This window comes from Falco biarmicus, chromosome Z (genome assembly GCF_023638135.1).
Source record: "Falco biarmicus isolate bFalBia1 chromosome Z, bFalBia1.pri, whole genome shotgun sequence".
NCBI lineage: Eukaryota > Metazoa > Chordata > Aves > Falconiformes > Falconidae > Falco > Falco biarmicus.
The window spans coordinates 55,205,068-55,220,627 of NC_079311.1; the positions used below are offsets into that span (position 1 = coordinate 55,205,068).

The 15,560-nt window shown below is 39.4% G+C and overlaps 1 protein-coding gene across 4 annotated transcripts in view; it reads right to left on the reverse strand.

Moving 5' to 3' along the window:
* Positions 1–14,805, reverse strand: part of RIC1 (RIC1 homolog, RAB6A GEF complex partner 1) — a 53,719-nt gene extending 38,914 nt beyond the window's left edge. For 3 of the 4 annotated variants that reach the window (XM_056324706.1, XM_056324707.1, XM_056324705.1), the window contains exons 1-2: positions 14,063–14,805; positions 2,765–2,872 (exon numbers count right to left, since the gene is read on the reverse strand). In XM_056324706.1, coding sequence (XP_056180681.1) covers positions 2,765–2,872; positions 14,063–14,203 — 249 coding nt within the window. In that variant the 5' untranslated portion in view covers positions 14,204–14,805. Of the gene's footprint in view, positions 1–2,764; positions 2,873–9,954; positions 10,025–14,062 lie in introns of all 4 variants that reach the window. The other variant, XM_056324709.1, reaches the window with a different exon arrangement.
* Between the last annotated feature and the right edge of the window lie 755 nt (positions 14,806–15,560).

Below are 15,560 nucleotides of genomic sequence, written 5' to 3' on the forward strand. Positions count from 1 at the left end.
GTATATTTCTCCATGTTGAAGCATCTTGACCCAAATCACAACGTTTAACCACTAGTATTAGCTACCTTAGGTGTATGTACTAATCCAAACAAGAAACAAAGTATTTCCCAGTAACACAGGAAAAATTACAAATGCAGCAATATGAAAGAAGAAACTACAAAATATCAAGGAAAAAAAGATCAGTTTAGAAAGGGTGCCAACAGTTTAGTAGTAGAAAGTATTAGTAGCAAAGGAAGTTAGAATTGCTAGGGGATGATGACAGTGTGAGAACTGCTTAAGTTTCACTGCATACCATTAAAGCTACTTGGAAGTATTTTATAAAGCCTTATATAGTAGACCAAAGTTTGCCTTCAGTACTAATAATAATTACCTCAAAGCACATGCTGCAAAGTGATTTATTTTCATAGATATGCTCTGAACACTCTGGCAGTCAGAAATATAAAACGCTGTATTATCACTGCTGTAGTGGTCGTTAAATCCAGACTACGCTCCCCATCCAAAAAAAAAGTGAATGTACCACTTGGCTTACAAGTCCATACTAAGCCTTTTGTTCACCTTCTTAACGTAATTTTATTATTACATAGAACTATTACACTCAAGAAACTCAAGAGCACAGGTAATAACAGGTGAGAAACTATATCACCTAACTCAGCTTTCAAACTAGTATTTTTAGCTATTGTACAGGACTTCAGTAATTAAACTGAAGTTAATTTAGTCCAACAAAACTAGTAGCACAAGCTATTCTTTTTAATTAAGAACTTGCTTTGCTATTGCTTCTTCATTTGTATTTGTTAATTTTCTTCTTAAGAAGAAGTCAAAGAGGGGAGAAAATGTTTATCCTCTTGGAAAGAAGTTCACAGTTTTACTTTGGGGGTAAAAATATCATGCATCAGCAGGAACATCTTCTTCATTAAGCTCCCGGAATTGCCTTTCCACCCTGTCTCTCTGTAACAAAAATACCAGTATCTGTCTTTCAGTAGGACTCACTAACTGTTTCAAATTAAACTTCATATATATATTCCAAAAGCATATTAAAAAAAACCTGCAAAACAGAAGTGGTGATACAAATATGCTTGACTATATTATTTGTATATATACACTCAGGAGATCCAATGTAAGCATGAGAAACATGAAGAATATTAGGAATCTCATCATACTCATTATTTTATAAACTGTTTGACCATTTTAAACTTTAATTTGTAAAACCTAGGTTTACAAACAGACTTTATGGGCATTTAGATTCTGACATCATCTGCCAGAAAGAACACTAAACATTTAGCTGCAGAAAAAGTTGAAAGTACAGTAACTGAACTGGCAGAAACTAAAGCTAGTCTGACTGTCAGCTGACATACAAGGTTTCTTGAGCAAACGGATCCCAACATCACAGAAAAAAACCATAATATGCAAAGTAATTCAATGTAAGAATTTAAATCTCTTCTGAACTACTGCATAAATTACAGGACAATAAAATATATTTGGATATTTTACATGTGATTATATGCTGTATTATAAAACTGCAGAGTTCTTTTTTATTCATAATAAATGTTACAGAAGTCTCCCTTCTGTCTTTGCTGGTAATCATTAGCATTTGCTAACTGAAAATATAAGCTGACACTAACAGAAATAGTTTATTGCATTGATTCCATGAGATTCTTTTAGGTGAATTAAACATTCCAAACCAGCTACTCAGAAAAGTCTAGCCCTGCATTACACACAAGAAAACAGGAGCACAGGAAGTTTAGCTGATGTAGAGTAATGATGATATTAGTAGAGACAGGAACTATTCCATAAACCATCTTGTATTTTCCACTAAGATAACAATATCTGATTGGTTTAAAAACTACAAAGCATCACAGGCATAATTTTAAGCACGGAGAGTTTATATTAGGAGGTAAAGTCAGTACACCAACAAATACGGTAGTTGTTACCCGGTTTCCACATAATGAACTTCTGGTGGGGAAGTTTAATGATTTCATTCTTTTCTTCTGCACCTTCTCAGAAGAAAATGTAGAAAAAGAAAGTTACCCAACTCAAGGCCTCGTCCTAATGTAAGACCTGACCAAAAATCACCAGGAGTGCCATCCCATATTCTGACTCCTACAAACTCTACTCACACCTCTGTGTCTACCTTGCATCTCAAATTTATATATGCTGGTGCTGAAATAGCCCACTTTACTGCTGTGAGCACAGCATCAACTACAAAACAAGATTTTATTTCCATGTAAGGCAAGATCTCATCTTTACCTTTAAGCGTCTGAACAGAAGAGTCTATGTATCACCTATCACTGCCCATGTTTCTATGTTCTCAGTGCCCTGCATTTTTTCTGAATCACCAAAAGATACTGCACCATAATAAAACTACAGTTTCATCCTCCTATAACCACCTTTCTGAAACAACTGTAAATCCTACTTATGAAGTGGCATATGTTTATGTCACTTAACTCCTCAACTATTTCATATCTTCCAATTCCTTTATTCTCTGTGACCAGATTACTAAACTAATGAGATGCTGTATCACCCCTCACCAATACATTAAGCATTATTTTAATACCAAGAATTGCAGTTCATTCTTCAGGGGGAAAAAAATGAATGAAAGCTACTAAAGGAAGCTTCTATCATCCAAAAATACCTTGGTACTATTATTAAAATATATATATACACTAAACGTACATACAATCTGCAAATTTGTATAAGCACAGAAACTGGTAATACAAAACTGTCTTTGCAATTGTTTAACCACAGAAGTAATAAAAACTCCACTTACTGAAACAGCTATCATGGTGCTGTCAGGACGCCATTCTGCTTGTTTATAAGGTCCAAACTGGGAAGCTGCTTTTGATAGTTCCTTGTAGCTTACGATTAATACACTGGGCTGGAAGAAAAAAAACCCAAACTATTACATGTCATATCTAGAAGAATGGGATGGTTGTCATATTGTGATATAACTGTAAACAACTATGTTTTCTTAACAGCAAGAACACATTTCCCTTGAAGGGGAAGGTTAAAAAATCTGTGTGTATTTGACAATGCATTACACAATGGTGCCTTTAAAAGAAATTTATGCAGAACTCCTACCACACTGTCATTCCTAATCTCACTCTTTCAAACCCAGTATATTTAAATAAAAACCTTCATTTGCCCAGAAATGAGTCATTACAGAATACAAAAGTAGTTTCAAGGTAGACAAAGGGTGACTGATAAACAGAACCACCTCCAAGAGGCTCCTACAATGAAAAGGACTGTCAAAATTAACTAAGATGAAAAATTCTACAGAGTATTTGGTACAATCCATTTGCTTAGTTTCTACTAAATAGATGGGTCACTGTATTAAAGAGAATGATAATCAGGTAATCTGTTTCACACCACTTCAAGAACTGGTTGCCAGAAATTGTGCAGAAAAACCATCCCTACTGTTTGCTGAAAAGATTTTGCATATGATGAGATATACCCATGAACACCTTTCCTCCCGGGAATGAAAAAGAGCTTTGGGGCCATACAGCCCACACAAAGCTACCATAGGCAGTAAGTCTTCATTCCCTTTCATGAAAGCAGTTGAGAGCTGTGACACAACAACCTAATGGGAAGTTACCCTTCCTTGCTCCAGTGCTTAGAAACACTCTTTTTGTTTGTACCTTCTTGCTCTTGAACCAGTAACAGTTTTCAGCTTAGATGGGTATTGTGGATAACTGGCTAGCTGAAAAAGGTCACATAGACATAGTCCAGCTGGCTGGACAAAAACGCACATCGCTCTCAGCTTATCTGAAGTAAAGCAAAAATACACTATCCTTGGCTGTTCTCGTTACACAATAACAGGAAGATTGCGGTGGGAAAAGAATGTTGCAGGTGGGAACAGATAACTACAGAAGATAAACTAGGGGCGGGCTCGGTATTTAGGCAACTAACCAATAATGAGCTTAACTTTCATAATATGTATGAGCTAATTATAACAAGGCATAAAAGGTGACTGTAAGGCACAATAAACGAAGTCTGCTGATCACTCATATTGAGTGACTGTGTCTTCCCTCCTTCGTGACAAGACAAGGTATTCCCCAGTCTGCTACCCTACACCACTGGGAGGTAGCAACAGTGAAAGGTGCATGTATATTAATTAGATGACAACTGTACTTCCTCAGCCTTCAGTTAAATTAAACAAGCCACACTTCCTTCTGTAAAAGAAGTTCCCCCTCATCTTCCTAACAGATGTTCTTCCTAACTTATCAGTGCCAATTTTCCTTCATAGTTGCAGCAGCAAACTCTACCAAAACCAGCACTCTCCTCCAGCGCCTGTAAGGAAACTAAAAGGCTGAAGAGTACTTTCAGCAAAAAGAGTGATTAATCATGAAAACCCCTGGCAAAGCTTGTCGTCCACCACAAGAACCACAGGTGATGGCAACTTGCCATTGTTCTTAGTGAGCTTACTTGCTCAAACAGTGGAAGCTGTTGCAAGTCTAAAAACATTAATCCTACCCAGAAACTACCTGAGAACTCAGTGGATATCTACTGCCATCATATTTGGAATCAGTTGCTTCAGTTTCCCTTAAAAAAAAAGTAGTTAAAACCAAATCAATTTAAAATGAAAAATCATATGAATAAGTAATCATATGCTTTCATCATACATATGAAAAAGGAGCACAGAGAGTCTTAGCGTTGGTAAATTCATAGTGTAACTCTGCATCCTGTAAACAGCATTATTACTTAAAATTTTACACCCACACAGAACCGAATTATCAAAAACAAAGTTAAGTATTTATACTGTAAAGTATAACACGCAAACTAATCTGTACCCCAAAACTATTTACACCACTTTTTTCAATTCATGTGGCTTCTTTTGCAGGTATTTGCTGATCAAATTATTCTAACACTAAACAGATAACTAATTATTCTCAACAGATTCTTATTGGTTGCTCTCATGAACTACAGCCTTTCACTGCTTGGCTGAGACCCGCCTTAACTGTTGTAGATGTACAGATAGAGAGTGCCTTGTGAGGACAAGTACAATCTTGGTAATGTGCACCATTAACGCAGATTTGGAGACCTATTGTAAAGCACTGTTGTGTTTCAAGCATTTTAGCAGCAGGCAAAGAAAGTTTTAGAAGCTCATTAACGCTGAATAATTTTCCTTCTACACTGCTACTTTTACAGAATGTAACAACAGCTCTTATACTGTAATGTTCTTGAGACATTTATTCACAAGAAAGCTGCTATTACAACTTAAAATCTGGAAGAACGTTCACATAAGCAGCAGCTATACAATTTATACAAATTGATTTCTAGACTGATTTTATTTTGTGCCTTACAGACAAGGACTAAAGGAGTTAACATTAAGAGGGCAAGCAATCATTTTTACCTTTTTGTAATTTAAGTAGCTTCTTCTCGTATTAGAAAGCAGACCCACTTCTAATTCAATAGGTCAAAAAGGCTACCCAGCTAATGGTTAAGCCATAAATACTTCACTGATGCAATTTATTTCCCCATACTTCCCAACTAAAAAGCATAATTTTGTATGTGAGGAAAACCCCAACATCGACACTTTATTCCTGTGTATGAGCTTCCCTCAAAAGCATGAACTGCTACATTAACAAACCAGAAGGGCAGCTCAATATAGCTCAATATCCTGTTCGGCTCATGCAAGAGAAGGAGAAATGGTCATTCTACACCTAAAGTAATTTATTACATCTGAAGTGACCAAAGATTTATAATGGCAGAGGAGTACAGAAGTCTATCAGCCTAATTTTAATTACTTGCTCTGAACAGAGCAAGCCATTAAACAAACATTCTCTCAAAAATAAGGGCCTAGTTAGTACAATTCTTCTCTCTGATTAGTTTTAGATATTTAACTCATGGCCTGTACAGAAACTGTTCAGATTCTGTTACACAAAATTTTCTTAAATTTTTACATTTGTCTCTGCTGGAAAAACCAACTGTCTGTATCAGCTTCATGAAAACTCCATGTTTTTTTCCTCTTTACACTTCTACATGCAGCTACTAAAATTATAAAGAAACCTAGTTAAGTAGAACTAATAAGACACACATACTATTTCAAGTAAGCCAAGATATTAATCCTCCTTTATAATGCTTGCTGAAATACTAACCATAGAGCCACAGCTTTTGGAGAAAACTAGTGATTCCTGAAACATAGCAAGTGACCTAACAAATAAAGGGTTGTTTAAACAAAACAAACAACAACAAAATCTGTCTACATAACAGAAGTACACACCTTCAGTTCTCCAGGAAGAAAGAACTGAGTAAGCAATTCTTCACTCAAATTGCAACTAAAACTAGCAAAAGCTTCCCAAAATAGATAAGAAGCATATCTGGCATGTTACAATCTGCCGCAGAGAAAATCTAGCATTTTGATACAGTACATTTTGCCTCTTGGGATGAATGTAAGATCACACAAAACAGAAGGTGACACTCACAAAACAGAACAGTGGAGGTGGATGCTCACAGGGTAACAGAAATGGTGAAAAGAAGAAAAAAAAAAAAAAAAAAAAAAAAAAGAGGGGAAGATAACCTTAAAAGAATGTAGCAGTTTTATTACCAAAGAGGAAACAAATTCTCCAGTGCTCTAGTTAATGCTACTGAAAAGAGAGAAACAGAACTTCTTGTACCCACAGCTAAATATACTTTATCTCCTTCCCTCCCCATACATCATTCATTTGGCTACCTTTTCACAAGAGCACTTTCCACAGAAGCACTTACTTCAAAATCTTTACACGTCTCAACAATGCCTTTCTAGCATAAAATATGCCTTTTTTTAGTGATGTGAGATTTTGACAAAATTCAAAAGAGACAGACAAAAGCAAATGTGTTTTGGATGACCAATACTGAAATATAGGAATTGCACTATTTATAAAACAGTAAGGTAGCAAGCTAGCTTCATGAGCAGACACTTACACTATTTTCAAACTCACTTTTGTTTCATTATTAGTTGTTGTTGTACATTAGGAATTTCTTCGGACTTTCCACTAAAAAAGATGAGCTCTGCATCAACATCAGGACAAAATACCTAAGCAAACAATTAAAAAAGAAACACCAAAAAAAAAAAACCCACAAAAAAACCAAAAACAAAAACCCCAAAACAAAAAAAACCACACAAACCAAACTCATGGTGAAATAATTTTAAGTTGTTACTATTTTAGTTAATTCTACCTGACCAAATACAACATCTTTCCCATTTCTTTTTAAGCAGTAACTATGAGCAACGTAAGTAGTCTCAGAACATTGAACCTTATGGTTTTTAGGAAGAAATCTATCAAGATACACAAACACAGCAGATTCGGAGAGCTTAGACTTGCGATATTACCACTTAACTTCTCTAAACACAAACATTCTATCACATTTGATGTAAATGCAAATCAAGCAGACATTTCAATACCAAACCAAGACATGAACATTGCTCTGAACAGACTGTCTAAAGAGGACAAGCAGTAGAGACTTGGGCAACAGCCCTCATGAGCAAGTGTATATCCTAACTGAGATGTTTAACAGGCTTTGAAGAAAACTATACTGGAGAGAAGTACAATCGCTGTTTGTTTGACAGTATATAAAATAATGAAACAGTGAGTCTCCCTTAATTTGGACTCTGTGGTTTGACTGCTGGAGGTTAATGATGAACTGTGTATACAGTAGATTTAACAAGTTAAGTAGGTCAGCAAATACAATGGAAAACTACTGGCCTAAGTTTGACAAGTAAACACCTAACAGTATGTATGCATTCAGACAACGAAACTTTTTAGTGTTCCCTTATTTTTAGTTGCTCTCTTACCACAGAATTTACTTAAACGCAGAAGGGAGGAGAGCAAGACAGGAACACTGCTACTTATAGTCACACAAAAAATTACTGAAAATACGAAGTAATACTCTTGCTCAGGCCTGTGGATGTTCGTGTGAGACACCAGCACTTCTGTAATTTTTAAGCAAAACAAAGAAGTAGTTACTATATCTGTATGAAATATAAATAGCAAAATCATACCCTTGCCTAAATTCTAAGAATGCTGCATCACACAGGATACAGTCATACTCCAATTCTTACATACCACAAGAGGTTAAATGATTTTTTTAGAATACTGATAAAGCTGCACTGAATTAAATTATTTCTACCCAAATAATACCCAAGAACATTGAGAAGTTCTGAATGTTTTGCCTAGCCTATCCATAACTGATGTGTTCAACTCTGAACTCCATTTTTTTTATTTTGCTCTTTTTATTGTAACCATAAATCCAAAGTAACTTGAATTTTAAAACCAAGTAAATTTCACAATCCTTAATACTTCCTTCTCTCTTTTAAACAACTCATCTTTAATGCCACCAATTCACTATTACCAAATAATTTTTTGCATTTAATTATAGCTTTCAGACACTGAGTATCTGGAAGAATAGCAATCTTTTCACAACAGTTATGTCTAGGAAAAAGTTCTTAGCTTGGCTGAGAGCATGCAACAGTATTAGCAACTGACAACATGGTGTTATATATGGGTTTGGGTTTTTAATGTAACATCAATTCAAGAACCTGCATGGCCATAGGCAATTGTTAAAATCCTAATATTCTCAACCCCTAACATTTAGTATTCATGACACCAAAAATTAATCACATTTAGAATCAAGAGACAATTTCTTTCAAAACCACAAATGTACTGTTCAGTTTTCTAAGACAAATGCTTCAACACTTCACTAGGCTGTAGGCCCAAGACAAAAATAAAAAGCATGTTGTTCTGATGAGCTTACCATCTAAGCAACAAAGACAAGGCTTGGAGAAAACCAAACAAAAGGCTGGTGACACTGCACTTTATTTCATCAGTAGATGGTCTATGTTCCACTTTAAAGACTGAAGCTTTGTAGGTTTAGAAACAAACAAACCAGAAAGGTTAGATGGAAAAAAGGAAAGCATGCATGCATGCATAAGGAACAGGACAATTCATTAGAAAGGACCAGAAGGAAAAAAAAGAAAAAAAAGACCACGAAAAAGCCATTTTGTTAGTAACAGATACAAGATGGCGATAAAAGAATTTCTAAAAGCACGGTTAGTTATAAAAATGTAACTCCTTTAATTCAGTTTTAAAAGCAACTGGAAAGCTTAGAATCAGCAGAGTATCCATCCAACAAACATGGCAGACACAGTTCCCAACACTGTGCTTCACAAGCTACTGTGAAAGAGCTCAAAAAACCAAAGTGCATCAAAACTGTCAACAACTAACTCTACCAGGTGAAAGTCGTTAGTTAATCTGCTGCTTAAAAGTGCTGCAAATAAGAAAAGCCATCCATATTCGATAAGATACTTGCTGCTGCTCCTCAGCCCCGTTAATTTCCAAGTGCTTACATACGGATTAAATGGAATTGCGTGTGATAGAGAACAGACCCTCTAACCTCATCTCTGATCTCCTATTGGCAAACAACTCTATTATGTGAAACTAGTTGGACAGTTAAAACTCGTAACTGAGGATGCTTTTCTCTTCATGCAAGTAATTCTGAGATGCCTTTCAGGGGTCACCTATTTTATATTAACACAGGAGACACGGAAAACTTGGTAAGACCTACTGAATATCCACATAACAATTTTACATTTCACATTACAAATCCATCAGTCTAACCGGTTAATCCTCATTTCCTTAATTACATAACAACAATATATCTTTGCAATAGAAGCAACAGCACAACTGCTACTGACGTGTAAGAAGAAATGGCCTTCTCAGACATGTCTGATAGGTATCAGTAAGAGGTTAGCATCTCAGGGGTTAAATTACTAAGGAAAAAAATACAGCAGAAGAGGCAAGATGTCTTAGTTTGCACTGATGCCATGTCATATTGTTAACAATACACAACCACTTACATCATTATCAAGACTTCTGTTGTTCATTTTGCAATCAAATTCCACATAAAAATGCTACAGACATTGTATCTAATCTTATGTAGGAAAAGGCCACATACAATAATTCAGTAAATTATTCTGCTTACAGTTCTGAGATGAAAGCATAATCCTGAAAGCACAGTCAAAACATAATTATTTTCTTATCTCAATGGCCACCTGCAATAAAAAAAGATTACAAAACAACTGTGTATTTTTAAAATATATTTATTCATCTATCATATGAACTATAAGGACTGGTGTCACAAGCAACTCCTTTTGTATCATGCCAAAATTCCAGGTTATGGAGATCACTTCTCTAACAAGCACAGTCCCCTGTTTTGTCCTGTGTAACAAATGTGTATGCTTACATTTAAAGCATGCATCAAGTTCAACTCTAGTACTGCAACAGCTAGAGACTGAAAAGCACCCAAGAGTGTGAGTTACGAGGGCTGTCTGGATACAGACTTACTCAGCATTTAAAATGAATACAGATTATTTGACAATCTAGGATTCTGACATGCATGCTTTCCCATGAGCTTACAGTTCATTTGGGTGTCCCGATTAAACATCGGATCATCACAAAAAGCCCAGGAAAGTTTAGAAACAAGGGCAGACATAAATCATAAACTGATAAGCACCTAGGTAACTAAGAAATGCTCCTCAAAATGAGTAGTTGGGGCAAGCTACTCTTGGCTTCAAAGAGCTAACAAAACTGGTTTTGACTGGCAGAGTCATAGCTGACTGTCCAACAACCTCCAGGAATTTTCATTACATATTCAACACCAGTACTTACTCCTGTCATTGCCACAAGTTTGTTATTAAAGAAGGGACATTCTGAACTATATTTACACATAGAACTACATCATCAGACTATTCTTGTTGCACATAATTCACTCTTCAACACTTACAGGGGAGCTCCACTGATCTATCACACCTCCTTCCTTGGTTGCATACATCTTCCCTTAATATGTAGAGCCCTGTGAGTGAGTATCTAGAATTTCCTGTACTGCCTCAAGCTCTTATTTCATGAAATAACAAAAGCAATTTAAAATTAAATGCCACTACTGTTAAAGGAGTAACACTTTCAACAAGCCAGCTACACTGCTCCTTTGATTCCTTCATTAGCTGAAAAAAAATAGGCTGAAAAATAGCAAGCCAAACAACCCTGTAAAAGCCATCCCCAGTTCACAATAAGAGCCACTAGAATACATGTGCAAGCAGGAAAGATCATGACACTCAAGACTGCACGGCTGCCTCATGATAACTCACCTGTAGTTCCCCAGTCAATCTACTAAACATCAGTTACCTCATTTTCATTAAAGAAACTTTGAAATGCTAATTTAAATTTCTCATTTCAAGCATCCAAGTACTTAACATTATGGAATGAAAACAGTGACAAGCCTTCCAAAGCTGTCAATGAAAACAGTTTCATTGGCTCTTGGTGTCACAGAATCTTTTGAGGTACCCAAGCCAAAAATTTCTTCTGATATAAGAAAAATATTTGGAACAGCGTTCTCCAACGTGGGATGCATTTAATACAATCCATTGGGATGAAAGAAGAAAATATTTTTTGTAGCACTAATGAACAAAATAAAGTAAAAATTTAAAAATGTGTTTATTTCAACTTTACCTCATTCTTTTTTTTTTTTTTTTTTTTTTTTTTCTTCAAACACTGGAACAGTCTTCCTAGTGAGGTGGTCAATGCCCCAAGCTTGTCAGTGTTTAAGAGGCATTTGGACAATGCCTTTAGTAATATGCTTTAACTTTTGGTCAGCCCTGAATTGGTCAGGCCAAGGCCAGTTGGTCTACTCTAGTCCAACAACTAGATGATCTTTGTAGGTCCCTCCCAAGTGAAACAGTCCATTCTATTCTACTCTATGTTGTGTGTGCTTGACAACATGCATACTAGTAAAGTGGCACATGCATATGATGCATAAAAAAGTACACATTTGGAGGCACATGCTCAAGAGTCTTTCACCAATACTGGTGCACGATCAAAAACATTCACCACTCATCAGTGGTCTTTTCGATCCACAATCCAATCTCCCTGTACAAAATAACATGTAAAATAGTCACGGGCTTCTTGGCTCAAAACCACTAACAGAATTCCTTCTGGTTTTACCTACATCATTTACCCAAGCTTCTATCTTAATACATATATTGTTTCAAACCAGAAAACCATCCACACTTTGGGATAAAGTTTCCTTAGTTCTGTTAGTTCTTAGGACACGGTAGGTGAAAAGGAGCTTTAAACATTACCACCTTACTTGAAAAATACACGTACTGAATGTAAATTCACACGTCTGAAAGTATTTCAAAGGGCTCCCTGCTCTTGAAAAAATCAAAACAGAACTTCACCAGCCTCGTCACCTCATTCTTACATGAAACCTTTCAAATATACAGTTGAGAAAATTCTTAACAAGAACATTAGCCTGAAGGCTTTTCTACTTCAAGAAACTGCATTAGTTTAGCCTGACCAGAACTTAGCCTTGTTCCAAAGAAGATACTTCCGACAATGAAAATATTTTCTAGAATGCAATAATTTCAGTTTGTTTTACAGAAGTCCAGCACACAATTTTAAGCTTCACCTTCAAAACCAAACAAAAACCCAATCCAAAAAACAACAAAACAAACCACCACCACGACATGCATGAAAATAACACAAGAGATTATCTTTAAAAATGCTCTTAAATGGCTGGATGTCCACAGCAGTGGTGAGACTGTAACATACTTTTTAGTCTAAGATCAGCCAGTGATGAAGCCTTGCAAAGTCAGCACTTTCCTCAAAAGTACCCATTACATACTGAATTAAAGTGTATTTAAAAAACTGAAACAATCTGTAAGTTTGCTCAACTCTTCTGCATCGAGTGAATTCTTTTACTGCTCTGTCTGTAGCCAGTTATACAACATTCAACATTTCAAAACAAGTTCAAGCATGTAAGTTAAAGAATGTCGTCCTCAGAAACAGACCATAAAGTAAACTACGTTCTAGACAACGGGGCACATCTTGAGAAGCATTCTACAAGCCTGGGGGCTTTTTTAATGTATTTTTCTGGAACAGAACAGCAGTTGTGGTCTGTTGACTGACTACAACTATAGGTTTAACAACTGGCAAAAGCTAGAAGAGCATACACTTTATCTACCCTATGGGCCACAAATGAAAAAAAACAAGAGGCCCCGTGATGTTCAGACAGCGTACCTGCTGGGCTGTTATGTCCTAGTTGGATACTCACACAGGTTAAAAAAACCCCAGAACAGTATCAGCACCCCACCCAGGAACTAATGAACAGCCACGCAGAGCACAACACAAGGAAAAGCAATGAAATCTCAACATGTTAAAACATAAAACAAGCTTTTAAGGCTAACTGTCATTTGAGACCTTCCAGTATCAGCTTTCTAAAATTGGCTTAAGTTTTCTCCTGTAATCTGAGATGAACTCTATAAATTATCTGGAATTGGAAATATTTATAGACAGATTTAGGGTCTAATCTACGATTATTTAAAAGGATCCAGCATCAGAACTTAAAATCAATATCACAGCTGTTTCATTGACCCCACCAAATCAAACTGACAAAGAGCATTTTTGTTACCGCGATTTAAAAGGAAGGCATTTAATGTTAATTATACAGGCAGTCTCAAACCGGATGTTGCTCAAGCAGCAATTTCCATGCAAAAGCCATGGCAATTCTTCTGGTTAGGGCAGCAAAACTTTTCATAAACTTTTTCATAGAAAGAAGAGTTTGTGAACTTGTGTGTAATACCATTACACAGAATGTTACAGTCTGTTCTGTGTTTTATAAAAAATGTTTCGTATCTCCTGCGTTCATACATTCTTTTACATAAAATACAATACATACCAAGGCAGAAGGCACTAACAGTACTTGCAAAAAGAAGCACTGCTACAAACTCTCATATTAAGCTTAAGCGCTACTTAAAGTCAAGTAAAAAACAAGTTGGTTCAAAGTTTCATTTTCAGGAATAACAGGTGTTAACTCCAAGTAGGTTGACTTTACATATTTTAACACTACCCTGATATCAGTAACCACGGAGGCTTCACCACTCCGATTTACAAATAATGAAGTATTCTGTAAGTTTTAGTCCCAAATTTTACGACCCTTTCTGGAACAGGAACGAAAAAAAAAATAATTTACAGATAAGAGGGCTTTTCAGCTGGGAGCACAGGACCTGAGGGGTAACATAAAGATGGATACTCACTCTGCAGTACCAGATGCTTAGCTGAGATGGGGATAACACTGCGAAGAAAGCTCTCTGGGGATCCGTCTGGATGTGAAGAGGTTGCTCCAGGACCTCCAGAGGACATAACAACCTCTTAGGCCAGCCGCTAAGAAAATACATGGCTGTAGATTTCCCTCTTCCCGAGAAGCGGGCTCTTGGCTTACTCTAGCCTAGGCGGGGGCGGCAGGCACATCAGCCGAAGGAGAGATGCAGGAGGGCTCGCTGCCCGCTCGACGGCCTCCGGACGACGGGCTCTGACCACCGGCCCGGGGCCGACCATGCATAATCACCAGCAAAGCGACGGGACACCTCGGTCCACCGCCGCCACCGCCCGTGCCCAGGCGGGGGACGGCTAAGGCCTGCTCGCCGCCGGGGGCCGGGGGCCGCGGGCCGTGTCCCCAGCCGCCGCCTCCGCCGTTGCTCTCGCGCGGGCGTGGGGGCGGGGAGCGCCGCAGCCGCCGAGGATAGAGGTGGAGGCGAGTCCGGGGCGGGGCGAGTGCCGAGCGGGCCGCGGCCTGAGGGAGGCGGCCGGTCACTGCTCCGAGCGGGCCCGCGGGAGCTGCGGCGGCTGCAGCGGCGGCTCCTCCCTCCTGCGGGTGCCTCGCCCGCCCGCTCTCCGTATCGCTGTCGTCGTCACCGCCGAGGCCCCCGCCGCCATCTCCTTCCTCCTCCTTCTCCTTATCCTCCTCCTCCCCCGCTACGGCGTCTGAACGCCGCGGCCCCAAGCGCGACGGCGGCCCCGCAGCGGAGGAAGGGGGAGGGCGGGGGCGGGGTGGGGCCGGGCGCGGAGGCGCCCATTGGCCCCGGCGATGGAGCCGCGCGGAAGTGACGTCAGAGGCGCCTGAGTCTCCCGGGCCCAAGAGACTCCGTGTCAAGGTTCCGGGCGAAAAGGCGCGCGCAGGCGGGGAGGGACCGGGCGGGGAGCGCACGCGCATTCGGGGGGAGGGGGGGGAGGAGCGGGGCGGGGCGCTCTGCGCATGCGCGCAAAGCATCGCCCGCCACTTGGCTGGGGGGCCGGGGGCGGGGCCGGGCTGGCGGCGGCCTGCGCATGCGCGGGGGGCGGGGCGGTGGGGGCGGTGCCGAACGGGCAGGCGCTGGGGGCTCGGGGCCCGGGCCAGCCTCAGCCCGGGGGGCCCGGGCTTGGTGCTGTCGGAGGCGCGGCGTGGCGGAGGTCCGTTTGGCACCCAGCGCTTCGCAGGTGCGGGGCTGGTTCCATGACAAGGTGCCAGGGATAGCAGCTGTAGGTGACAAAGGCAGGTCTGAGTGAGGAGAACCGGTGAGCCGCCGACAGGAGCGTTGCCGTTGAGGCTGGTTTGGGGGCAGGATGAGGGCAGGCACAGGGAGGAGTGCAGCGTCGTGGGTTTGGCGTCAGGCTTCTGCCAGGTGCTGGCACAGACGTTTCACCCAAGGGATGAGTTGGATCGAGGGTCTGATTCTTTTAAAAAAAAACTCCCTAGGTTATTTTTTATGCAGGACC